This window comes from Condylura cristata, unplaced genomic scaffold (genome assembly GCF_000260355.1).
Source record: "Condylura cristata isolate star-nosed mole 26May11 unplaced genomic scaffold, ConCri1.0 scaffold00015, whole genome shotgun sequence".
NCBI lineage: Eukaryota > Metazoa > Chordata > Mammalia > Eulipotyphla > Talpidae > Condylura > Condylura cristata.
The window spans coordinates 27,519,745-27,547,320 of record NW_004567116.1 but is presented as its reverse complement, the minus strand read 5'-3'; the positions used below and the strand labels follow the sequence as shown (position 1 = coordinate 27,547,320).

The following is a 27,576-nucleotide window of genomic DNA, read 5'->3' as shown; positions in this document are numbered from 1 at the left end:
TACAATTGAGATGAAAAAAAAATGTGCAAAATGATGTAAAAATAAACTTTAAAAAAAAAAAAACTGAGGGTTTCTAAAAGGTACGAAAAATTATAAAATGAGCACTTATATTTTGATAAAAGTCTCAATAAGTTTGCCTCCACTTATTTTTCAGAGGAGTTCAGTATGACCATAACAGATTATTTCAGCAGTGATTTAAAATCTGACTTTTTAAAACCAAGATTCTAAATTATTATTTTGTTTTGTTTTATTATGGTAGACAACAATTTTTAAGATCTTGATCATTTAATTCACTGTTTATCCAACAAACTCACACTGAATTACTTGTCTATTGATATGCCTGGTACTTCACTAGGCCCTTGTAATAGAAAAGTAAGTCGTAGAGTACCTTACTAAGTATTAATACAAGTTTTACCTTAGATTTTATAATAAAGAAATGGTTTCCTAAAAGGAAGGATTATTTTATAAGGCTAGGAACATACCCTGGTAACTTCCAAAGTGGAAAAATAATACTGAGCTTATTGTGGAGTTCCTGAAACTCGTCAAATGTCCGGAAGACAAATGATGGTTCAAGCTGTCCTTCCCTCAAAATTCGGACTACATAAATCTGAAAAGAAATCATACCCCAAACATATTACATTTATAATAAAATCTCCTTTCCTGGCAGAAAGAAAATTTATGGCTTGATTGTTGTTAAGTAGTCCAAGGGCTTTTAACTTGGTAGTATATATGCCACAATATAATCATTGTAATTTATAGCACATTTAACGCTAGCCTAACAGAAATAATAAACACTGTTAGAGAGATGAACATAATAAGCTGAAAATTGAAAACCATGTTATTTCCAGTATTAAATTTACTTCTCCAATTAATAAATTTAGTGCATTTCCAGTGAAAATATTCACTAATTTAAGAGTATTAAGTGGGAAAAAAACAAAGTATATGGTAGCAGGGGGATAAGGGAAAACTTGTTTTAGTGGATATTTTAACTATTATATAGTCATAGTACTTTAAAGAATAAAATACAGGAAAAGATAAATCTAAGGAAGACCATAACAAAATTCAAGTGTACATACAAACTTAGTATAGTTAAAGCTGGCATTACAGAGCACTGGGGAAAGAATAGACTAATCAGTGAGATGGTGCTAGGAAAAAGCATTCAATATAACATTAAAAAAATTACCAACAGTATAAGATAACAGGTAAAAATTAAAATAATACTGTAGTCACCTTCAAAATTTATCAATTTGTCAAAAATTTAAACACTAACGCTGGCAAGTGTTCACCAACAAAAATAATAGCAAATGGTACACAATAAAAGTAAAAAGACAGTAATGCTATGCTACTTATTGAGTGGAAAAATACAGACTGAAGATCAATCCTGTTTTTGTTAAAAAAACAAACTACATTTGTGTGTTATATTTTATGGAGTAAAATGAGTATTTGAGATTTTTACTTCACATGCTTCTATATTTGTTGAATTTGTTACAATGAGTAAGATTTACTTTTAAAATTAAGAACAAATTAAAAAATTGAAGATAAAGGAGAACAGAAGAATAGCACTACCCTTTTAAGCCTTGTCTCTAAAAGGAAGAATATCCACAGCACCCCAAGCAAATTTATCAAGAAACAAACACCATACTCTCCTCCAAAATTAGAGATGCTCCAGGTACATCTACTTATTTATATTTGGACCAGCCATAAAAGAAATAAGTATAAACACAAAATAGCAGAGTCAGTAAAGAAGTACAACAGGACACGCAGGGTACAGAATTATTGAAACCCAACTTACATAATGTTTATCTGGATTGTATTTCTTATGATAAGTGAAAACAGAGACTTCCTTAATTCGACCATCTTGCCTAAAGGAATATGTTTTGGGTGAAAATGAAAGGATGGGCTCATCATTAGAAGGAAGACCAGAAAATCGCAGTTGAGCAAGATTGTGAATGAAGAAGTTAAACTTTGTGGCAATGCTTCCCAAACTTGATTCAATCAGCCTAAAAAATAATCAGAAAATGTGTTAACAAGTAAATGTTCAGGAACACACACATTTTTTTTAACATTATAAAGGATGAAAACCACTTTCATAACTTTGAAAATATTAAGCAGATTCTCACTTTGCCAAAGATTCCCTTTGTCTATAAGCCAAAAATTCATTAACGTATAAAAATTTTTTTAGCGCAAGAAAGTCTCCAATTCCATCCCACTGTCCCCAAGATGATGGTTTTCTTGAGCTGCATGGTATCCAAGGCTAATTAAAAATTACTAGGGAGCTACACACATGGCATAGCAGACCTCTCCTGTCTCGCCTGCTGCTCCCCTCAGCAGTGTATTTCAGCCTGTTCTTCCCCTTACTCTAACTCTGGTGAGTCTTTTTACCGCCTGCACCTCTGGCCTGTACCTCAGTTGTTGTATGCATAATTAAAAAAATACAATTACTAGGGATAGAAGATAATTGGTATAATGCTAGAAGGAGGATTTCATTATTTTATTTCCTTGTAACTAATGGGGAACAGTGACAACTAAACAGGGAAAGAAGGCAAAACCCAAATTAAAAAGAATCTTTTCGATCAGAAGATCATCAATAAACTCTTATCAAGCTTTCTTCTTCAGATAATCATGATTTCAATTTCACTAAGCTGAGAGAATAAATTTTGATGGGGTAAGAAGTTTGGTGAACATAAATTGGAAAGGAAACCAGGAAAAACATTTTAAGCAAGAAAAGTCTCAGAAATAAGAAATAGAATCTAGAAAGAAGAATCAAAAAGGATGTGAGAGAACCACCCCCACACCTTTCTTTACTTTGCTATGGGCTGAATTTTTGTGTCCTTTGCGCCTTTTCCCCACATTCAGGTGTTAAAGCTCCAGCCCTGTAGGACCTTTATAGAGGTAATGTTTTAATGGCAGAGCCTTAATCCAGTAAGATTAGTGTCCTTATGTGAAGAGAAGAGAAAGCTTATGCTTTGCTTTCTCTCTTCCTTTCCCTCCTTCATTTGAAGAAAACAGCAAGAAGGTCTAGCTACAAGCTAGCTTTTTCACCAGGAAATAAATTAGCTAGCACTTTCATCTTGGACTTTCCAGCCTCCAGAGCTAAGAGAAAATAAGTTTCTGCTGATTATGCTATCTTGATTGTGATATTTTGCTACAGCAACCCAAGCAGACTAATACATGCCTGCTTTTACAGTTGTGCCCATGGGAGCCAACGAATCTCTTAAAAGACAAAACAAAACCCACCAATACCTAAATTATCAGGATTAGTTTGGAAGGCTATACAAAAGCCAGCTTCCTTCAATTCAGCCCAGACTCTTGAGACTAGGGAAGTCCAGTCCAGTGTTTTCTACCTCTTCTCCACTGAGAGGAAGAAGGCAAGAGAGAGAGAAAAGAACATGAGCTTATGTGCCCCTCCCTGCAGTGGCATTAAAAAAATGTGGTACCACTAGTCAGTGACCAACCTAGCCATCAGACTTTTAGACTGTATTTATTAGAAGTTCTGATTTTAAAGCAATAAAATCAAATTTTGATTTTATCAAATGTCAGTCATTGGTATATGTGTTTCAAGTACTACATCAGGTAATAACAATTTACTATCCAGTAAACCAGGTTTGCTATTTCTAAGCTGCTTAAGGTAACCAAGAAAACTGCTATGGCAGAAATAGATTAGTACAGATATCCTTATTGGAAAAAAAATCTGTATTTGGCAGAAAACATGTTTCATATAAATAGTTCTTAAATAAGATTTTTATAATTAAAATCACTAAATAAACCTTGAAGTCATTTAAAAAAAATTTTAAGAAAAGTTTTAGGTTCAAAGAAAAAATGAGCAGAAAGTACAGAAAGCCCCTATCCTCCCTGCTCCTACCTGAGCCTAAATTCCCCCATAGATATGCAGACCAGACACCTGCAGCAGTACATTTGTCATTATCAGTGACCCACACTGACACATTATCACCCAAATCCAAAACTTACATTAGGGTTCACTCTTGATGCTGTACATTTGATGTGTTGACAAATGCAGAATGACAAGTATCTACCATTGTAGAATCATACCAAATAATTTCGCTGCTCTGAAAATCTTCAGTCCTCTGTCTACTTATCCTTCCTTTTTCTCAACTGCTGCTAAGTACTGATTCCTTTTTTGTCTTCAGAATTTTGCCTTTTCCAGAATGTCCTTTAGTTTATCACTCAGTAGGTAGCTTTTCCAGATAGGCATCATTCATTTAGTTATGTATATTTACATATCACGGTTTGATAGTTCATTTCTATCACATGTAATTTCCCCCCTGGCTTCAGCTGTGTTACTTATTACGCACGCATGCACGCACACACACACACACACACACACACACATATTTTGAGGTAACAGTGGTTTACAATACCATATGTGATTTGGGGGGTATAGGTTCACACCTCTTCAAGATGTGTGTTAGGGCACCATGCTTTTTACCAAAACACCCATAGTCCCTTGGGATACTCTGAGATAAATGTGCTTTATAAGGTGCGATTGCAAGTCCTTTACATTTATTCAGTAAATAAACTCACCATTATTTTCTAATCAACCTTTTCCTGCAAATCAGAACTATGTTATATAATATTTGTTTAAACTAAGGAATGCTTAACTGTATGTCGTTTCTAATATATTTTAATATGCCTTACCTAGTAAAGAAAATTGTAGCTTCTGCATCTGTAGTTTGTGGTTGAAGCGCATCTCTCACATATTTTAAATCTTGAATGCTTGTAAGTTCTGGTAGCCCTGAAGGAATCATCTACAGAAAGGGAATAAAAATTACTAAGCTAAATTTCTAATAAGTCTATTCTCCAACTATCCATGAAAGCTGGTTAAGTAATCAGATAATCAGAATTAAAGCAAATAAAAATGACAATTAAAAAAATTTCAAAAAAATCAGTTTGGAGGCATCTGTTAAGAGTTTTATTGAACCAAATAATTCTTTTATAAATAAAAAAATCATGTCCAATAAAGTCAAATGTTGGAAGTCACAAATGCAGCTTGTGGAATAAAAGCTAAAAACAAGAATTCTGTATAGTTCTTAATTTTGTATCAACTTCAGTTACAATAATCACTGTGGGTTTGTTCTGATTTTTTAATTTATAGCCAAAAAAGTACAGAAATCTAAAGTGCATAGCTTAATGAATGTCCACAACCCACATTAATCTAGATTAAGACACAAAACACTGACCAGCATCCCAAATGACCTCCCTTCTAGTTACTCCTCACCTGGAGTAGCCACTCTAGTGGCCTGTTTTTTGTATTATTATGTAGTGGAGTTGCATATTTCATATAATAGCCTTAAAAAAAATACTTTGGTGGTAATATACTTGACATTGGAACTACAGGAAATTGTATTACTTTATACTATTTTAAAATAATAAAATAGAAACATTAATTATATGCTTATAAAGAACAGTTACCAATGAAAGGAGGTTGAGAAAGAGATTTGTCTGCTTTCTTATCAAGTTGTAGGCCTGACAGCAGAGGTCTACAAACAACTGGAATCGGATGGTGGGCTTTTCACCTCCATTAATGACATATGCCATATCAGAGGTCAGCACAAAAGGGGCCCGATCCCTATTTAAAAAGAAGGCACATACAAAGTATTATTTACAGAAGTTAACAGTGTTATTGCTATTACATAGTTACTACTAAGTCATAGCAATTTCCAACTGGAAAAGTTAATCTCTGAGGTTTGAATTTGTATATTTCTTAAAAATTAACCTTTTCAGGAAAGATATCAAATAATCTCATTACTTAGATCTTCCATGTGATTTTCCCCCTCTAAGGTGAAATATAAAATCTACACACCCAGAGATCAAACTGTCAATACAAACACAACATAGAGAAAAATTTTGTACCACTGCCATTATATAAATGGGAACATCTTTTGTACCACTTAGAAAAATACACCTTAATTAACTTCAAAAATGGCTACACATTTACACTTTGTCTATTACATAGTAATTAATCTCTTAGGGTCTTTTTTATCCCCAGTTATACTCAAAGGAAGTTAAAAGTCAAAGCAAGAAAAGGTAAGGCTTAGAATGTTAATTCATGAGCTAGAAAACACTTTTTAACAAGCAGAATATAAGTACCTTTTGAAGCTACCAAACATCTGTGCATGGCCCAGAAACTTCCCAAAGTCAATGTGAAACATGTGTCCTGTGCTTCGAAGCATTATATTGTCATTGTGTCGATCACAGATGCCTAAAACATAGGTGGCTACACAGCATCCAGCACAAGAATAGATAAAATTCTCAGAAGCCTATAATAGTGATACAAACGTTATGAAAAAAATGTTTAAAGAAGTCATGGTTTACAAAGACTAATGTAATGCACCACTCTTTGAAAACACTATTATAATACACTTTCCGAATAGTTTATAAAACAGGTTTTGTACTAAAAGCCAATCTTTTCATAGTTCAAGAACAAAGGTGGTTAATGGCCTTTTCCTCTAGCTGTTGATTTTAATGGCAGGAACTCCATTTCCTATTAGGGTACATGCTTTCTGTAAGCATCAAGTTTGTAGAACTCTGTTCCTCAAAGATTTTGCTGCTTACCTCAAGTAATTCTGGAGCAAGTTTATTAGAATAAAAGAGTAGCTTATCCTTTTTAGATAAAACATAAGCAAGAATACTTATAGGATAGCATGTATAAAGAAGGTGAGTTTATATTTTTAAACATTCAATAACACAATTAATGTGTTTTGTGGGCCATCTGATGACTCCTCAAGTGTTACTTCTAAGTTTCTCAAAACTGAAGAACTTTTATTTAATTCCCAGGACAAGTAACACTTAAAGGGTCTTCACTTATTAACATAATATCTTACAGAAGGATATTGCAAGATGCATACAAACAATATTTTTATCTAAAGTATGTGCATTTAGTTCATTTTCAAGATCCCATATTTCCAAATGAAGCATTCATCTTTCTACATCTTCACGTAGTAAATTTCAGTTCGCAATCCCTTCAGTTATTAGTGACAGCACTTATCACAAACTAGGCATTGCAGTACTCTACATACACACACACACATTTCGTGTATTCACACATACAAATATATAATTATGTGTGAATGCACTTTTGTATACATTAACACATTTAAAAATCTCAAAACAAAGAATGACATAGGTACTATTATTATTATGTCATTTTACATATAAAGGAAATAAACGGGTCATTTGTACAAAATCACATAACTGTTAAGTAGAAGAACCAATATTCAAACTCAGATAATATAACTCTATTATTCCCTCTTATTATTATTCCCTCTTACTTAGTAAATTACATAAAAGAGTCATATGCATAAAAGGATCTCACTATATGTTAATTGACAATTATTTTGTGTCTAACAACTGAAATCACAAAAGTGCCAACATTACTATAAACAAGTCCTGGCTTCTGCTCACTGTTTTACCCAACCCACAAAGAGCAAGAAACAGGAGTGATCTCAAACAGTTTAAAAGATCTTCAAAGGATAAAATTCCTCTACTCTGCTTTCTTTTTTAGGTCAACAGAAAAAGCTTTTAAATATGTATCTATAAATATGATACATTAATGAATTAACATAAAATAGGAAAATGACATTAAGACCGATTTTACATCAACATTAAAAAATGTTCTTGAGGATTCCTTAGGCTAATTAAAGCTCATTAGAGGCCTTAAGTCCTATGAAAGTTACCTTTCCCCGATGTAATTCAAAAGTATGCTAAAATAAAAACTTGGTTCCTCCAAGAGTAAAAATAGTCATCAATACAATTTAGTCTATGTAGTACTTAATATATATCAACTCATTTAATTCTTACAATACCATTATTTCTGCAGTTATAATGCCACAATACATACTATAATATCATGCAGAAGAGGTCACTGAGGTAAAAAAAAAAAAAAAAAAGAAGTTTAAATAATTTGCCCAAAGATCCATAGTAGATAAATGACTGGGGACCCAAACTTAAGTCATGTGATGCTGGCCCATAATTTGCTCTTAAATGCCACATGAAAAACTTTTTATAACTTTATCCACAATCTTCGTGAAATATAACATTCTGGGTTATAAAAATACCTTTCTTTAAACAGTATTGGTTTCACCAAAATTTCTGCCATTTTTATACTTTTTTCTTTAGTTGGAAGATGTTGTTTTGAAAATGAATAGTCACCAGAGCAGGAAAAGAAAAGCTCTTAAAACCCATGAAAGACATTGTGGACAGTTATTTAGAATAAGGAGACATGCTAATCACCTTTTCATATTCCTCTTCAGAGGGATTGTATTTTCTCAACCACTCTGCAAGTGGTTTATCTTTAAAGGATCCTGTCACACCATATTCCACTTGGATTTTCCTGAGGGTATCAGAAGAAGGAACTAGTTCCACCATGCCTTTAACAACAAAATATTAAGTCATTTGAAAATGTCTCCCAAAAGTAAGGCTTAAAAATATTTCCTGCATTCAGTATGTGACCTAAGATACCAGTTAGCAACTACTATTTAAAAAAAAAAATCAAGACTGACCACAGTTCAATCTAGAAAATGACAGCTATTAAAATATCTTTTTATTTTTGTAAGTATCCAAGTTGTAAAAACTGAACTTGACTATTTGAGACGTTAGTATATGTCGCTTCAGTGCTACCACCTAAAGCCCAGCTCCAAGATAAAAAAATTTTAATACAAACTAGATTATAATGACCTCATTAACAAATACTTGTAAGATACATGCTGTGCCATTTCAGCATTAAAAGAGCTCAATGGGAGGCCCTTCCTGGTGGTACAACAGGTAAGGATGCTGCACTGCCAGCTAGCCACAGTCACTTCAGTGCGAGTTAGATCCCCAGCCCTTGAGGTGGATCCACATGGCGTGGCAGAACTCTCTTGACTGCCCACTGCTCCCCTCAGTAGTGTACTTTGTTGATCTGCTTGTTCTGTTCCCACTCTGTTCTGGTGAATCCTTTCACTCCCTGCACCTCGAATCCTTTCACTCCCTGTACCTCTGGCTCGTACCCCTAGTTCTGTATGCATAAATAAATTTTTTTTTTAAACATGATCCTTACAAAATAAAAAAGAGCTCCAAGAGGCCTCCCTCGTGAAGCAAGGGGCTAAGTCTCAGCATTAGGAAACTATCTGCAGCCACTGCACCATGAGTTCTATCCCAGGCCAGGCACATGGCACAACAGACCTCTTCTGCCTTGCCTGCTGCTCCCCTCAGCAATGCCTGTTCTGTTCTCTACTCTCTCTGGTAAATCTTTCACACACCTCCACCTCTGGTTTGGACCCTAGTTCTTGTATACCTAAATAAATAAGTCTTTTGGGAAAAAAATACTATGTGTTTATATGGAAAGATCTCAAAAATATGATATTAAAGACATAATTTAGATGGGCAGTACACCTTTGGATTTAAAGTAAGACTATTGTGCATGCTTGACTATATATAAATTGTTCTCAGAAAACTACAAAATGGCTGTATTTGGGGAGTAGAATGCCTAGGATTAAGAATGGAGATGTGAGAGAAAACTAAGACTTCTCAAGTTATTCTATTATATGCTATATGATACTTCCCTGTGTGGATGTAAATATATACTATTTATATAACTAAAAATTAGTCTTACACATTTTAATAATCAAAGTGATACACTGAAAAGATATGGTTACATAGATCTGTTTCAGACAAAAAACTGGAAGAAACCAAGTCAGCCCAAACCTCCAGATCATCCCCAAAAAAAGGATGCAAGGTCAAGTTGTAATCTTAGTAGTTTGTCACATCTGGCAGATTGACTTATTTGGATCTTCTATGATGTTTTGGTTGCATTATATATTTCATAATTTTCAGTGACATTCTTTTTAAAAGAATACCTTCTTGATTCTATGACTATTCCTAATGAAAAATTTAATATACACACAAATTTCTAATTTCATAATCAAACACATACATACATATTACTTTGTACAAAAGAATAGATCAAAGTTCATAAGATATTCAAAGTGTTACTATGTAAGATATAGTCCCCATCCTGAGGGAACTTGAAATCAATACAGTGAGAGGGATATAAAATATGTCATAAAGGTCTGATACGAATTTAATAATTGCTGAATCTGCAAAAGGGAAGTATTACTACAGACTAAGGTACACTTGCTAAAAACTGCAACATATGTGGATCTAATTTCTTCATTTGCAAAGTAAAATACAGTAGGATAATACAACTTGAAAAACAGCACAAGGGCAAGGCAAAAGTAAGCACTCAACCATTAGTTCAAAACAACATAAAAATGAGGAACCTGATGGTCTCCAAAGTTACATGGAATTCCACTAGAAGTTCAACTATATGAATTAAATGTGGTGAGAGAAAAACTAATCTAAATGACATGGTGGCTCTTACTGGGAAATTTCACTTGAAATAACTTCAACTTACAAGATTTATATGAAAACAAACAAACAAACAAACAAGAATTCTTAAGTTTACACAATTTCCTTTTTGATATGGTAACATTTATAGTATTATAGTACACTCCAATTTGACAAATGAAAGTGCTATCGCTCTCGTAGTGTTCTGATGGATAAAATAGAGAAAAGTAGAGTGGTTGGGCTTCAACACAATGAAGTCAGTGAGTAAGCAAGTAGAATCCGGTACGTAAAGATTTAAGATTTAACAATCACTTAAAGGAAGATCTCTGGTGTCATGCCAGAGATAGTCACTGGTCTTTTTTTAGTAAACATTTTTTTCAATGACTCAGCAAAAGATATAGAACATATATTCTTCAAACTAGTTCAAAAAACGAAGAGGTTCAATGATAGGTAACAAAAATCAGATTCTTAAAAAGAACTCAACAGGCTCAAATATATCAAGTAAGTTAATGTCTTATACTTAGGTCTAAGATACAAAATGTACAAGTATAGAATGCCCAGGCATGATTTAGCAGAAGCTAGTATGATGAAGACTTAATGGTTTTGTCATTAAGTTCCATATTTCTAACACTTTGACCTCCTTCTATATTCTACAAAATCCAGGTGCCACTGTTAGAAACAATGAATCACTTGAGCACTTTACAGTGAGAACAATGAGGTGATTTGGTAACTTAAAATCAATCAAATGGTTGAAGAATTTGGATGTTAAGATCAGAGGCCACAATACTGGATTATCATGAAAAAGGACTCAATTATATAATAGTCTGTGAACAGAAGTGAAACTAATGAGAAGACGAATCCAGGGTAGGAGATATTCACCAGAATATAAGAAAGAACTATGCAGTTGTCAGAGTTATCCAAGATAGGATAGACTACCTTGAAATGCAGTGAAAATCCTTCACTGGCATTTTAGGGTAAGACATTTAAGTATAAATTGAATGGCAAATATTAGAAGGAATGTAAGATAATCTTTCAAGTAACTTCTTAATGTTTATGATGAAAGTATATGAAGCACTTCTCATTTACAGCAACCACTATGGTACTTCCCCTCTTTAAAACAATACAGTACTGCCTTTATTATTCTTAGAGCACTTAACTTATTAAAGCATTTTCTAATTTCTCTCCTTAAATATAATAAGCACTACAAGGTACTAACACTTTGCATATGGTAGATACACAACAAACGTTTGTTGAGTAAAAATAATGATAATGGTTACAACTAATTGTGCAGTTAATGTGTGTCAAAACTGGGGTGTTTTATACGTAATAAATTTGGTATTATTAAACATTATTTAATATTTCATCATAATGTGTACATAACATTTACACTTAACATATGTAGTATGAAATGAGTATTTACTCAATAAATAAAATGAAGTCTGCTATGGGCAAAACACTACACAACATACACTTCAGTGACATCTTTGAAGATACAGCATCCAACGCAATAGTGAAGGAAAGGATAAATAGATGGGACTACATCAAGTTAAACAGCTTCTGTACAGCAAAAGAGACATTACAAACAACAAAGACATTCCACTGATAAAATTTTTCTGACACAAAACTAGTGATAAAGGATTGACCACAAAGATATACAAAGAACTGATGAAACTCAACAAAAATAAACAACCTGATCAGTAAATTGGCAGAAGAGCTAACAAGACATTTCCCCAAAGAGGAAATGCAGATGGATAACAAGCATATGAAAAAATGTTCAACATCACTTGTAGTAAGGGAGATACAAATTAAAACCACAATGAGATACTACCTAACCCCAGTGAGAATGGCACATCTTCGAACAACTAGCAACAACAAATGTTGGCAAGGATGCGATGCGGAGAAAAAGGAACTCTTCTGCACTGCTGGTTGGAATGCAAACTAGTACAACCACTATGGAAAACTGTTTGGAGGTTTCTCAAACTGCTAAAAATGGAGCTTCCATATGACCCAACAATCCCACTCCTTTTGTGGGATTTTTGTCAAAAGACACAAAAACACTGATTCAAAAAGACACCTGCACCCCATGTTTATTGATGCTTTATTTACAATTTTAAAGACATGGAAACAACCCAAATGCCCAAAAATAGATGACTGGATTAAAAAGATATGGTACATATACACAACAGAATATTACTCAGTAACCAAGAAAAATAACACATGCCTTTTGCAGCAACATGGGTGGAGCTGGAAAAGATCATGTTTAGTGAAATGTCAGAAAGAAAAGGAAAAATACTGGTTTCCCTCATAGCAGAAATATAAATGACCAGTCGAGAAAATAATAATAATGAACAACTATATACCAGAGATATTTTACTAGGTGGAATGGGGAATGGGATCAAAAACGGTGGGGGGACGGAAGTGTACTGGTCTATGGTGATGGCACACGGGTGATTTGGTGATGGGAAGCCCATGGGATTACAAATGAGATGGAAAAAGGCACAAAATGATGTAAAAATAAATTATTATATTAAAAAAAATGAAGTATGCTCTATTTATTGAAGAAATGAAACCAAAACCAAAACTTACTCATGACTTTAATATTTTATTATTTTTTAAAGATTCATTGTTATTCATTTATGCTTACAATCACTGGGGTGTAGGGCAGAGGTGAGGAGGGTTAGAGGATTCACTAGAGACAGAATGGGGAGCAGGGCAGACAGATCTACTGACATACACTGCTAACTGCTGAGGGGAGCAGAAGTGAGAAAAGGAAAGGTCTATTGCACCATGTGGGTTAGCAACCTGGCCAGGGATCATACTCATGCCATACTGCAGTGGCTGGTAATAGTTTGACAGTGCTGAGACTTTAAACTATGCACCACTGGGGAGACCCTATGACTTTAATTTTTTTTTTAAAGATTTATTTGTGCATACATAGCTGGGGTACAGGCCAGAGGTGCAGGGGCGGTGAGAGGATTCACCAGAAACAGAGTGGGGAGCAGAACAGGCCGACTGATGAAGTACACTGCTGAGGGGAACAGCAAGTGGGTCAGGAGAGATCTGCCTCGCCATGTGGATCACCTCGAGGGCAGGTGGGGATCAAATTCATGCGGAAGTGGCATTAACTTCTCAGTGCAGTTTTTTTAACCTGCTGGGCCACCAGGGAGGGCCCTGACTTTAATTTTAAATGAAAAACTCTAAAACGAACTAATAAGAGTCCTTATTAGGTCAATTAATGGATATCTAGCAAAACATCTCAAGTCAGGGCTAACAACTGGATATCTAGCAAAACATCTCAAGTCAGGGCTAAATATATAAAATTTCAATAATCAAACAATGAAAATGAACAACTCAATCAATAGAGTAGCATTAGAGTAAAATAATAAAAACTGGGATCATTGTGTACCTGTCTTGTTTTAGGGCAGGTATACTCTGAACTAAGTTCACAAAGCAAAAAAAACGTAACAGATGTACCTCTATCTCTGCCAGTTGAAAGACATTTGAATATCACCATCCTCAGATCTAATCCTTCTTTAAGCCAGATCTTGTCCATAATTTTTATCATCTGTAAAGCTAACATATCTTGCCGAAGATCTTCACCAACCTTGAAATCAAGGTAACAAAATGAAACTTGTACCTTTCCAAAAGACTTCATAGATTATATATTATAAAAGGGGTGTTGGGTGTAGAACAGTAAAAAAAAGGAAAGAATGAGATAAACAGTACTGCCTCTTTATTCCTCAGCAGCATTCTAGAGAAAATTATTTAACATCTTCATGTCTCAGTTTCCCAATTTTAAAGGACTGGCTTTTATATGTGTGTATTAAAGGCCAATTTAGGGGACAATCCATATCTTGAATGGGTCAATGTCAATAACCAGATTAAGAGGTTACCACTGGGGGAAACTGAGTCAAGGATAGAAAGGGTCTCTGTATAATTGCTTATTAATGGTTTCTGAATTTGCAATTATCTGAAAAAAGTTTACTTAAAGGAAAATCCTTAACCTTCCTAAAATTCCTAATTCTAATTGGAATCAGACCAAGTTTTCATTTCCACTTTTAAATTGGATGGAATAAATTTAAGACATGTAATGATGAATATGTCTTTGAGACTATTCAAGAAAATTGTGGGAAAAAAAATAATATGCGTTAGTAAATCTTAAACTATTAAATATATAAAATTTCAATAATCAAACAATGAAACTGATTTAGGAAAAGGCAAAAAGATCAGAAAGATTAGAGTCCAAAACTAGATTTGAATACTTGGGAGCTTGGTGTATATATATTAAAGTTGATTCAAAAGATGTTACATTTATGAACATCCACTAATCAGACTCACTGAATTAACTAGAACTCTCCAATCTTCCTTCAAACAGTAGTAATTAGGCTAAGGTATACGACTTTGACAACAGATTCCTCTGTAGTACTCCACTCCTGAATTTTCCCACAGGGAAGTTATATAATTCCTAAAACTACTGCCACATCTCTTGGCTTTGCAGTTTAACACAGCACAACTCTAGGGCTACCATCCATCTTATTAGTCTGTATGAAAGGCACTGCCTGGAATTATGATGTGTTCAACCAGCAGCACCATATGAACAGCTTTAGCTAAGAGATGCATTTGTTCCCAAATCTGTTTGGGAACAGTTTATGTGAACAGTTTTTCAAATAATTATTCAATTTAGTAAAATATTAAGTAAACAAAACTGCTTCTGTAATTCTGGAAATGAAAGTTGAGATAATAATTTTTAAATTAAATTTTAAAATAACTTAAATTTAAATTAAATTTAAATTTAAAAATAATTTTATTTTGCTCACCTTAAACATGACATTAATTTCCTCCCCCATGGGATCAGCATTTACCATTGTGACTTTTAGGGGCACTGCATTAGAGCTGAAGAAGGAACAAGACTACAAATACAACACATTAAGTATTAGAACAATAATAATGGAATAAAATAGACTTATGAAATTTTACCACCACATACTTGTTTAACTGAAATATTGAAATGACACATGTGAATTGATTTTTAGAGTATGTGTCAGATTAGATGTATATGAGCAATATATCATCTGCTCTCAAGGACAGAAGCAAAAACTTAAAACCCTGAGCCAAAAAGTATTAAAAGTTTAAGTTTTAAAAGTGTGATAATTTTTCAATGGAGCACAAAACTTTATAAACTCTTATTCTTTCCTGTAAATGTGTGATCTGGGATTAGATCTCTACTTTGCCTATGTATGGTGTCACTATAGTAATTAGGCAGGAAGTCAGATACTGAAACCAAAATTAACAATTCCAATGGCAAAGATCAAATTTAATTTTAAATGAAATGTGTTTAAAAACAAATTTAACATACTGCAACCAATTTAAGCGAACATATAAAAAGCAAGGGGAAAATATAAATCATCCCCTCTCATGATATGATTACAAAAACTCAAGACCCCATATTAAATTTCAATGAATAGTAGCCATAAAGCAACTTAAAATTCAAATTTGAGATTCTCTTCCTTATACCTTGGATTTTTTCAAAATCAGACACTAATGGACATACTGATTTTTTTTTGCTGAATGTAAGCTAGGGAAAATCCACTACTTGTAAAGTAAAATTTACTTTAAAGTAAAATTACTCAATTTTGATAATTACTCAACTACTTTTTAAAAGTTCAACAGGTATTATATACTACTGGGAAGAGCCTATAGATGTAACATTTCACAAGAGAAGAAGAAAACATGGCTATCTGTGACTAGCCGGTTTTATCAGTGGAATTACAACATATACCGCTCATATGTTATTCCATAATAAAAAAAAAATAATTTTGAGGCAGTAAATAATTTTACATCTTTTACTTTCAGGAATGTTGATTAAATGAAAATGATTAAATATAAAACTGAACATGAATTTTTACACAAACATCCACAAATAAAGCCAACCTAGGCAGGTTATATCCTTATCTACCTTAAGTATGCCAGCCCACTTGCTTTCTTCCCACATTTTTTGAAATATAATACAAAGTTGCAAGTATTTTATGTCACCTTAATATTTAATTCCTTTGCCACAAGACTTGGATTGAGAGGTAGACGACATTTATTTCTCAGAAAAAAAGACTGTACTCTTTCCATACTCCTTTGGAGGACAACCTTGAAAAAAAGATAAATGAAAACATATGAAAAACCTGTTTTTAGGATAATAAAATTATGATGTCAACACAATTCTTAAACTATTCATTTTCAAATGGTGAAAAAATTGTGGCTACACAATTTTTATACTATAAAACATAACCAGAAAGGGTAATGGCTAAAAAATGGGCGTGAAGAGGAAATACATTGATCATCTTTTTTATTTAAAATTCACTAACAAAAAAATAGAAATTATGTGGGGGTTGTTAAGGAGGTGTATGAGCATAGTTGGGTTTTTTTGATAGTGCAATTTAATATAAGCTATTATAACTATTCAGCTTTCTTACAAGACTATCATAGAAATAAATATGAGTAGAGACAAAAATTACAGGACTTCTGAACAAAAGAAAAACATTTAAACAACAGTACAAATTATATATAGTATTATAAACAATAATGGTTTATAATTTATACTGCTATATCTTGTAATATTATGTACCAATTGAGAAACTATATACACACACACACTGACAGTGTAACTATATGTTGACAGGAGCGCTCCAAGATGAAGCTAAAAAAGCAATTAAAAAAGTATTACAGTAAGAAATGAAAGATCTAAATAAATGGAAAGACATTCTGTGTTCAAGAACTGGAAATAATTATTAAGATGCAGTGCTTCCCAAATCTGATGTAAATTCAATAAAATCCTTTATCAATTTTCCAATGATATCAAAATTCCAATGATTATTTTGCAGAAATAGACAAGTGATTCTAAAATAATATAAAATTGCAAGGGACTTCCAAATAAAAACAAAACAATACTGAAAAAGGACAAAAATTAAAGAACTCCTATTTTCCAACTTTAAAACTTACTGTAAAACTATATAATGAAAACAAGATGGCACAAGGATAAAAATGGAGTAGAGACCAAAAATAAAACTGTTTATTTTTTATAGTGCAGACTATTATTCTGCAGGAAAAAAAATAAGTGATTCTACAACTTACAGAGATAGGCAAAGTGCCTGGAATATATGAAACAACTCAAATGAAGATAAAACTATTACATGTACAAAAAAACATTTTACAACTTCACAGTACTACAAAATTCTTTAAAATCAAACTATTTATGTTCCCTGTGGGTACATACCTGTCTGGTTGATCCACTAGCCTGCCTTACTTTTTCTGCTACTCCTCCTAGAAGCTGCACAAGTTTTGTCTGTTTCAAAAGTTCTTCTCTGAGACCTTTTCCTCCTACTGAGAGGAGAGCACCCAAAATATATTCATAACGGGCACCAAAGTGGGCATCATGCAGGGCATCCTTAAGGAGCCTAATACAGCAAAATATTTTTGTTAGCCACTTCTGAGAACTGGATGAATGTCTTTCAAAAATCAATGTAACAGGCTGAATTTTTTATTTATTTTTTGCATAGAAGAACTGGGATGTAGGCCAAAGGTGGAAGCGGGTGAAAAGACTTACTAGAGAATGGAGGGAGCAGAACAGATGATTTACTGAAATACACTGCTGAGGGGAACAGCAGGTGAGACAGGAGAGATCTGCTGCACCATATGTTGGTCTCTCCTTAGCAAGGGATCAAACTCAGGCCATAGAAGTGAGTGTATGAAGACTTATTAAACCCTAGGTCACCAGAGAGACTCCCAATTTTTGATTATTTAGGAATTTACTTTAAGCTACACAGGCACATAAGAACATCTTCATTATCATAGAGCTCTAACATGCCACAAAGCTTTACAATAGAGGGCTTGTTATTTTTGGATTTATTTCTAAAAACATTAAAATTTAGCTTCTTTTTAATACTTTTTTAAAGAAAATTTAAATCTTGGCCTTCCTGGTGGTGCAAGGGGTTAAGTCTCAGTACTATCAAGCTATTAGCAGCCACTTATGCATGAGACTGATCCCCCCAACCATGGAGATGACCCACATGGTGCAGCAGGCCTCTCCTGTCTCACCCACTGGTTCCCTCTGCAGTATATTTCAGTAGATCTGCCAATTCTGCTCCCCACTGTCTCTGGTGAATCCACCCCCCATACCTCTGGCCTATACCCCAGTTATTGTATGCCTAAATAAATAAAAACAAGTCTTTAAAAAAAAGAAAGAAAATTTAAATCTTACCAATATAAGTTGTGTGCTATCTGTATATTTCCCAATGCTCTGGACAGAAGAAAGCGTACTAATGAACTGTTCAAGTAAATTTCATACTTCAAAGCCTATATATGAAAGAAAATAATTAGTGGTGGTCAAAATCATACCACATTATTAGGATAAAACTGTCAAAAGAGATACTATATAAAGCAAATATTACTCCTGTTGATGAAAGATGATATTGATAAAAAAATTGAAAGAAATGAACATCCACTAAATGAAACCAAGAAGCAAAGTATAGACCTTGGGATAACAATTCATTTGTTACATTTAAATTGCCAACAAAGAAAAAAAAAAGAAAAGCTCATCTGGCTTGTTCTCAAAATCTAAAAGTTCCGAGATTTACAAACTCAGGTAGGTAGATATACATATGGATGTATGTATTATAGAGACATGCAGATATAGATAAATAATATTTAAGTAGGTCAACTGACAATATGGGGTGGAGGGAAATCACATTAAATCCAAATGTAATTCACCTCAACATTCCCACACTACAAAATTACTTTTAATCAAAACAGAAATGGGATCCATTAGCAATACGTACTCATAAAAAATGGGGAGAGAGTGAGGAAGATAAGTTACTAGTAAAAAAAACTTACCTGCACAAACTGTGGTAGAAGATCTGTTAGCTCATCATCACTAATAGCCTCAATCCAGGTCACTGCTAGAGACCTCACCTCCTGATCAGCAAATCTGGAAAAATATAGCAGGTCAGATTTTATAGTGATTTCTTACTAGAGAAGCTCTTATTTCCTGAAAATACACTCTCAGTCTATTCCTGACAAAGAATACTCAAATAGCCCTTTATTTCAAGTGAATGGTTCATTCTTCTTTTTCCTTGGGGAGGAGAGGTGGGAAAGGGAAAATCTTGCTGTGCTACACAAATTCAATTTTGGGATTGTTTAGAATTCTTAAGCTTATAAAATTAATTTTGGACTAAAACATAAAAATAAAACAAATTATTCAAAATTTATAATGTAACTCTCTTTAGATTAGTCTTAAATGGCATGGCATGGCATGCCTTTTAAAATAGTCTCAATGCAACATTATTCCTTTCTGGAAAAACTGATAAGCAACATCAAAAATATTCATTCACAGTTGACTTACTTTGCATCAAGAAGTTCCAATGCAGTCAGTGGGTGCAATGGAGGCCACTGTTGGAGTAATGAGTACGTTTTGGCAAGATTAACCCATTTCCAGTTTGGGGCACTTGCTAATAACTTAGGAAGACAATTTGGGTGTTTCAGACAGTAATAACGTTTCTCCCACAAAATGGCTTTATCTTCTTTAGAAAGTCTGCATACATGACAAAATTAAATCACTTCTCAGTAGTATCACAATGACAGTTATAATTTCAATAATTCAAAATACAAAAAAGAAATTTATTCATTTAAAGGCAGCTATTTCTTGGTAGTTATAAAAAAGTTATTAAACTATTAAGGATAGTTTAATAAAAATGTATTGAGGCCCAACCAGATACCATGCATTAAAATCAAAGTTGAAAAAGCAGAACGCTTTATAAGAATACCAAAGATTTCGTCCATTTTGTATAAGTAAAATCAAAGATTATGTAAAAAGCCGATGTTATTACACAATTTTCAGATATAGTTCAAATGATAAATACTCAAAATGAAGTGGGCTTGTTTTGGAGGTTCTAATTTAACCTTAATGACAAATGTTATGTGAATAAAATATTTCACATTTTTATTATCTAACCATGTACCTTTGTATATATTACACACATACTGTAATATATTCACTTCATGAAGAGTACTGAAAAAAATTTAAATATTGCAAAAAGGTATATGAGTCTTCCTCTTTCCAATTCCCTTCCTAGTGGCAGCTGCCTAAGCTACTCTATTCATAAAAAAGCATATATACAGACATATAAGATTTTTTTCTTCATAGTAATACTAGCACACTATATATATGTCAACTCTTTGCTTTCTTCACTAAACTTGTCTCACATATTAGTACAGATAGCTACCACTTCATTCTTATTAGTTAATAGTGCTCCATTGGATAAATGTTACCATCATTTAACTATTGATGGATATTTTGAACCAGCTTTACCGTATTTAAATAAATTACACAATGAATATTCTTTTGTTTCCAGAAGCAAATATAAAAGAGATTTGTTTAAGATATATAATCGGAAGGCTTGCTGGGTTTAGACTATGCATATTGTGACTTTCATAAATTTTTGCTAAGTTGTCCTTCCAAAGCATTTATTTATTCATTTTCACTATAATTCAGAAATACATCAGAAACTGATTCAGATGTCTTTAATAAAAAACACCTAGGTTTCTTAGGGGTATCTGCTTTTCATTCATTCAGTAATGTAATTTACACATCCACTGTTTAAGTGGTATTTTAGTGTATTAGCAGGTTTCCACTTTAGGCACTTTGAAGTGGGCCTCCTGGGTCAAAGAACCATTGAGTGTTAACAGAAATTGTTTTATTTAATGTCTTACAGACATTAAATGGGTACCTATCCAACAGAACACTCTACTACTTCAGAGGCTAAGGTGTAGTTCTAGAATTACACATGAAGATTTGCATTTCTAATCCAGTTCCCCTTTGATATATCCTAAAGGGCAAATAAAAAATTCAAAGGTACCCAATCTTTGAAACCATCCCTGTTTATCTTCCAAAAAACATTACATGGTTTACTTTTCTAACTCTTGTTGCCAAATGAAGTTCCCCAAATGCATTAGTAGTCAACAGAAAGCTAGATGAGGTTCCGTTCATCTCCCCAAATCAAGCTATTTGGAATTCAGAGTGAATGCAAATGGCACAAAAGCCAAATGACAGTCTTTCCCCAAAAGACAAGTTTGACCCCAAGGCATACACCCATATTTATTGTTTCTACAGTATGTGGAAATCATTGACGGTCAATTCTAAAAGCTATTTAAAAATTCCAGTGTAGGGGCCCTCCCTGGTGGCGCAGAAGGTTAAAGCACAGACTAAGAAGCTAAAGCCACTTCTGCATGAGTTCGATTCCCGACTGCCCTGGAGGTGACCACATGGCGAGGCAGACCTCTCCTGACCCGCCCGCTGCTCCCTCAGCAGTGTACTTCCTCGATCTGCCTGTTCTGTTCCCCAGTCTGTCTCTGGTGAAGCCTCTTGCCACCCCTGAGCCTCTAGCCTATACCCCAGTTCTGTATGTACAAATAAATAAATCTTTAAAAAAAAAAATTCCAGTGTATAATTTCCAATTTTATCTTTAGCACTTTACATAAGGTGTTTTAATTGTCATCAATCTGAAATATGAAATGGTACCTCTTGTTAATTTACATGTCTTTATTACTGAGAGGTTGAACATAATTTCAGATGTTTAAAAGACACAGTATTTCTTTACCAAAAAAGCTACCTATTTATATTTTTTCTGTACTTTACCACTGAGATGTGGTATTTTGTATTGATATGAAAAGTTCTATTTATGGAAGTTAATCTATTACTGTTGAAATACTTTCCTGTCTTGTAATCATGTAGAAAGTTTGAATTGTACAATTTCTTAGCTTTTATGTAATCATAGTCTTTTTATATAAATAAAAACAAAAATAGAAAACTCACCATACCAAGAATATTGCTAAGTCATTAAATCAGAGCATTTAATAAACCATAAACTTGGGCTTTATACTATAAGAGACAAAACAGAATCAAAACAGGCCAAACAGAACCAAAGAAACATACCCAAATGATGAGTCTCTGTGAAGAATATCAAGAAGTTTTCCTTTTATATCATTTTCCAGTGTTTCAAAGTTGTGCTGTTGTATGATGGTGTCGACTTGAGGAGTGGTGTAAATGATATCAAACGCAGGAGAAGGAAAATCAACCTTAAACGTTTAAGAAAAGTTTCAATCTAATTAATTTAATCCTTGTATTTGTCATAATAATTTCTTTACCTCTGAAAAAAACTGATGTAGATTTGAGACTGAATATCACATCAGTGCTTCTTTTGTGACATTGATTACCACTGCGGTAATAGTCTAGCACATATATTATTTGAGATGCATAAGAATGCATTTTTTTTACTATTTATCAGAAACAGGAAATGATTTACTGAAATTTAAACTGCAGATTCTAAGTTTGAAACAAGATGAACAAGGCTTTTTTTATTAACAAACCCAATCAAGTCATAATACACTTTTTAGAAAGAAATTTAAATTTCCCCATGTCAAGAAATTATCAATACCTGTAACACTATTCTTTCCATCACATATCCTTTTTTGGGGACTGTTCCAGGAATAGTATTTGTATGTGAAGAAGTCCAAAGATATAGAAGTTTAGTTCCAGATGTTAAAAACCTTCATGAATATAAACAGAAGAATATTGTGGTTTTCACTTTAAAAATTATCTCAAACTCCAAAACACATGGTAATGAATTTGAACTGTTCATACTCAAACCTTTATACACGTATATAAAAGTTTAGGTATGTAAAAAGAATGTCACCTTTAAGAACATATAAGAAGCAGCCAATCTCTATACTGTGCCGAGGCTTTTCAGTAAATTTATTAATGTGTGTGAACTGGCACAAAAGGAGGGAAAATGAAAAAGCATTATCTTGGGAGTAATGAGGTTAAAGACAGAAATCAAGAATGAGGATGGGTACAGATTTAGGATTGCCTCAAAACAACTTACTATAAGTTAGAATAAACTTTGAAAGTCATGTACAAAGGAATATATCCCAATTTAGGCTGGATTACAGAATACTCCCTGACTTTTACCATCATAAACAAGAGTACAACCACATCATAAACAATATGTTCTACCACTTATTAGCTAAGTAGCCTAGGGAAAGAGCCTAGCTCTTTGTACTTTGACTTCCCCCACTGTAAAAAGGGATAATAACATGTATGTCCATAGGACTGTTGGAATATATGAAATATATACAGAATTTAGATCAACACCTAACATATAGTAAATGTCATGTTTATTATTAAAATTACTATTGTTATTAAACAAATAGGTTTTTTGACTAAGAACCTTGGATTACATTTAATATGTTATCGCTCTCTAAAATGTTATGAAACAAATCCCAAAATCACTCAATTATTTTTTTCATTTAGGAAGATTCCTGATGGTCTCATGGAACATATTTTAATTTAAAATATAAATAAAATGTTCAGCTGAGAGGCCAGCTAGATTACACTATCCCAGTGGCTACTAGGAGACATAAAATTCAAAAAGGAATTCCTTTGTCCCTTATTAAGTTTTTGCAAACATGTGAAAATTTGGAGATTAAAGTCCAGAGGCCCAGAGCAGTAAGGATGGATCAGTAAAGAGAACTGAAAAAATAATAATGTACAGTAGTAGATTCTCTAAAACTAGAAATGGGTGGGAATGGAACAGGAATATCAAGAGTACTTATAGGACCATGGTATCATGTCAATAATATTGTTTAAATAACAGTTAAAGAGTTAACTGATTACTTTTTCCCTGGAACAGTGAATGGCAAAATCTTTTGAGTCTCCATATAGATTTATTCAAACCACAGCAGAATAATATAGCTTTCTTCTGGGACCTCCTTTCATCACAGAAAAATTGAGGCAATTGACTATTTCATGTATTAGTGTTCCAATCCCTGTTCACTAGCCAATTTTGATGCTACAGATATGTCCACAGCAACTTACCATAACAACTCAGTTACACTTACCGTTTAAAATCAAAAAGAGGTAAAGAAACTTTGCCCAAAGCTTCTGGCCCCTTTCTCTGCTTATTAGAATCAGGAGAACTTCCACTGCTCTGATTTAAAATTCCAAAAAGTGTAAGGTGAAGAAGTGATTCTAATGGCAATTGTGATATCTGGATGGGAAAAATTATTCTACAGAGAGAAATATATATAATAGAAAAAAAATTAGGTCAAATTCAAATTTTAGTTCTTTAGTGAAAGCAACAATTTTAGTTATATTATTTATCAAATAAACCTTTATTCCTGAGAACCATTTGCCAACTACAAGGTTTGCTAACTTATCTAAATCTTTTAACAAAAAATTTTAAAAAAGATTTATTTATGCATGCAAGAAATGGGGTGTAGGCCAAAGGTGCAGTGGATGAGAGGATTCACCAGAGACAGAGTGGGGAGGTAGTTTACTTAAATAAACTGCTGAGGGGAGCAGCAGGTAAGATAGAAGAGACCTGCCGTATATCACGTGGGTGAGGTCCTTGGCCAGGGATCAAATTAATGTCACAGTGGCTGGCAATAGCTTGATAACACTGAGACTTTAAACCTTGCACCACCAGGGAGGCCCTTAAACAAATTTATTTAAAATTTCAAATAGGTAACATTTCTTCAAAGATTTCTTAACTGCATTTAGTCAAGAAATTCAATGTCAATTTCTACCAAAAATAACAGTGATCTTTATTTACTTTAGGGAAATGTAAATGACCACTTATGAGTATTTTTGATTCAGGGCATTTATGTACATAATACATACATACATACACACACACACACAAATATGTATTTGCCAATGTGCTTTTTAATTTTTAAGACAGAGGTCACTTTAAGGATGAGATGGGATGGTAAATACTGAAAATAAGGTGACATTTTCCTATACTATATGCATTTCTCTATTTGCTTACACAGGTATATTATTTCTATAATTCAGAATTATTTTACAAATAGTTATTTTACATTTAATAAAAGTAGAAAATATAGAGAGTTCTGAAACTGCTTACCTGCCTCAATAATGGAAATACTCCCTTACTTTATAAACAATATTTTAAAAATATTAACACTGGAGAATATATCTTCTTCATGGATTTAACATTTTTGTTATGTGTTAGCCAAGAACTAAGCTTCATACATGCAGTTACAGAATAAATACTAAACTAAGAAATATTACAAAAACATCTTTCTAAAATTATGTGAACTTATTTTTACCTTGACAAAGTCTAAGAAGAATACAATGCTTCTACAAATAAAAATATGTTGACTTAAAGGGTATCAGATTCAAAAAATATATATTCATTCATTCATTCATTCACTCATTCAAAAACCAGAAGTTCTAAGCCAGAGGCATGTGTGTGTGTGAGAAAGAGAGGACTCCCCAGATAGAGGGAGGAAGGATTGCCCCAGAGACAATTTGGTAGCAGAATAGGTGGAATTTCTGAAACACACTGCTAATGGGTGCAGCAGCCAGAATGCGGGAAGTCTGCTACACCACATTTGGGTTCTCTCCCTGGAATTCAGGTCATAGAGGTGATAGACTGAGACTTAAGCCCTAAGCCCCTGGGGCTTATATTTCAGATTTTTAAATGAGAATTTCAATCTGTTCTACACAATTGTATCTAGATCAAACCTTAAGACATCAGTAGGAATTTAATGAATTAATAAAAATTATAATGAAAATGAAAGGTAGTTTTCATACATGGAAAAAAGTAAAGAACAGGTCATACTAAAAGTACAAAAAGTCATAAATTTTACTTACAGTTCATCCCATTTAATAAGATAGAAGAAATTCTTATAAGTGCCAACCTTCTTTGACTGAATAGGTTTAAAAAGATCCTTTCCATTGTGAGACAGGGAGCATATCAAGTAGTATTTTTCATAACTGAAAAAGTTAATTTTTATTTGATAATACAAATTAATTAACCAATACAAATGTACATTATTAATCATTAGTGACTATTAATCTGGAATAATATGGCTACCATTAATGAAGTTTTGGAAAAGCGTCTGTTTTTAACCATTGCAAATTCTATAAAAATAGAGAAGAGAGGCCCTCCCTGGTGGCGCAGCTCGTTAAAGCACAGCACAAAGAAGCTTAAACCACTTCCGTATGAGTTCGATCCCTGCCTGCCCGGGAGGTGACCACATGGCGTGGCAGACCTCTCCTGACCCGCCCGCTGCTCCCCTCAGCAGTGTACTTCATCGATCTTCCTGTTCTGCACCCCACTCTGTCTCTGGTGAATCCTCTCACCCTCTGCATCTCTGGCCTGTACCCTAGTTCTGTATGAATAAATAAATAAATCTTTAAAAAAAATGTCTCTGGTATATAGTTGTTCATTATTGAAAAAAAAAAAATAGAGAAGAGATATAGCAAGTAGAACATACAGAATGGAACATATAGTTCCACACGCCTCTTATGGATACCACAGTAACACTACACAGAAATTTATCTCAATGTTGCACTTAGTTACTAGCTTTTAATTTTAGTTGAGTAACACTAAATAATGTTTAATATCTAAGTCAATTGTAGGAATACAGAGCATAAACATATTCCCTGCATGTCTTTTCCTTTTGCTAAGTTACTGAAACAGAGTTAAGCATGTTAATGGTCCAGGGGCCTGACTGCACTGAAGTAGTCTTCCATTACTACAAGTATAGAGCTGGTCAGATATAGTCAGGCAACAATCTTAGATTCAATTAACTGTGTTCAATAATATTTTAACTTACTGTGAAGCGTAAATCACTTCTTTCTTCATACAATCTATTAATCATTCTGCTTTAAATCTAATCTCACAAATTCACAAAACAATGCTATTTGATTGCTTTTCTCAACTTTATTTGCCCTTCTTCAATTCAACAATGCATTAACTTTCTCTTAATTATCACTGTAGCTTGCTGCATTGTCTTCTATTGGGCATTTGTTCTCTTTATTGGCGTACCTACATTTATCTGTGTGTATATACATGTGTATGGAGGATATGACCCTGAAACTATTCAAAAGAATGAATTAACTTCAGATAGTAGTAATACCCATTGAAGTATAAGTTCCAGGGGGGCAAAGATTTTTTGATACCTTGTTCACTATTGAATTCCCAGTAGTAAGAACACTGCCCATCAACGGTGCATGGCAAATGCTTACTGATGAATGATATGCTACTTTCAAGTCATTACATAAATTTAATTTGTTTGTGTATTCATTTACTTAATATAAAGTTCAATTTAAGCAGAATATACTATGTGCAGTATTTTTTCAGTTGGTTTTACCTCATTTTA

The 27,576-nt window shown here is 33.4% G+C and overlaps 1 protein-coding gene across 4 annotated transcripts in view; it reads right to left on the bottom strand.

Annotated features, from left to right (window-relative positions):
- The window catches only part of PIK3C2A (phosphatidylinositol-4-phosphate 3-kinase, catalytic subunit type 2 alpha), an 81,775-nt gene that overhangs the window by 8,062 nt on the left and 46,137 nt on the right, over positions 1 to 27,576 (bottom strand). For 2 of the 4 annotated variants that reach the window (XM_012725643.1, XM_004683011.2), the window contains exons 12-28: positions 26,063 to 26,185; positions 24,286 to 24,453; positions 22,824 to 22,935; positions 22,322 to 22,464; positions 19,733 to 19,921; positions 19,225 to 19,318; positions 18,593 to 18,687; positions 17,609 to 17,789; positions 16,378 to 16,482; positions 15,162 to 15,254; positions 13,819 to 13,948; positions 8,251 to 8,387; positions 6,109 to 6,278; positions 5,431 to 5,587; positions 4,657 to 4,766; positions 1,793 to 2,000; positions 483 to 607 (exon numbers count right to left, since the gene is read on the bottom strand). In XM_012725643.1, coding sequence (XP_012581097.1) covers positions 483 to 607; positions 1,793 to 2,000; positions 4,657 to 4,766; positions 5,431 to 5,587; positions 6,109 to 6,278; positions 8,251 to 8,387; positions 13,819 to 13,948; positions 15,162 to 15,254; positions 16,378 to 16,482; positions 17,609 to 17,789; positions 18,593 to 18,687; positions 19,225 to 19,318; positions 19,733 to 19,921; positions 22,322 to 22,464; positions 22,824 to 22,935; positions 24,286 to 24,453; positions 26,063 to 26,185 — 2,340 coding nt within the window. Of the gene's footprint in view, positions 1 to 482; positions 608 to 1,792; positions 2,001 to 3,285; positions 3,355 to 4,656; positions 4,767 to 5,430; positions 5,588 to 6,108; positions 6,279 to 8,250; positions 8,388 to 13,818; positions 13,949 to 15,161; positions 15,255 to 16,377; positions 16,483 to 17,608; positions 17,790 to 18,592; positions 18,688 to 19,224; positions 19,319 to 19,732; positions 19,922 to 22,321; positions 22,465 to 22,823; positions 22,936 to 24,285; positions 24,454 to 26,062; positions 26,186 to 27,576 lie in introns of those variants that run through there. The other 2 variants (XM_012725645.1, XM_012725644.1) reach the window with 2 other exon arrangements.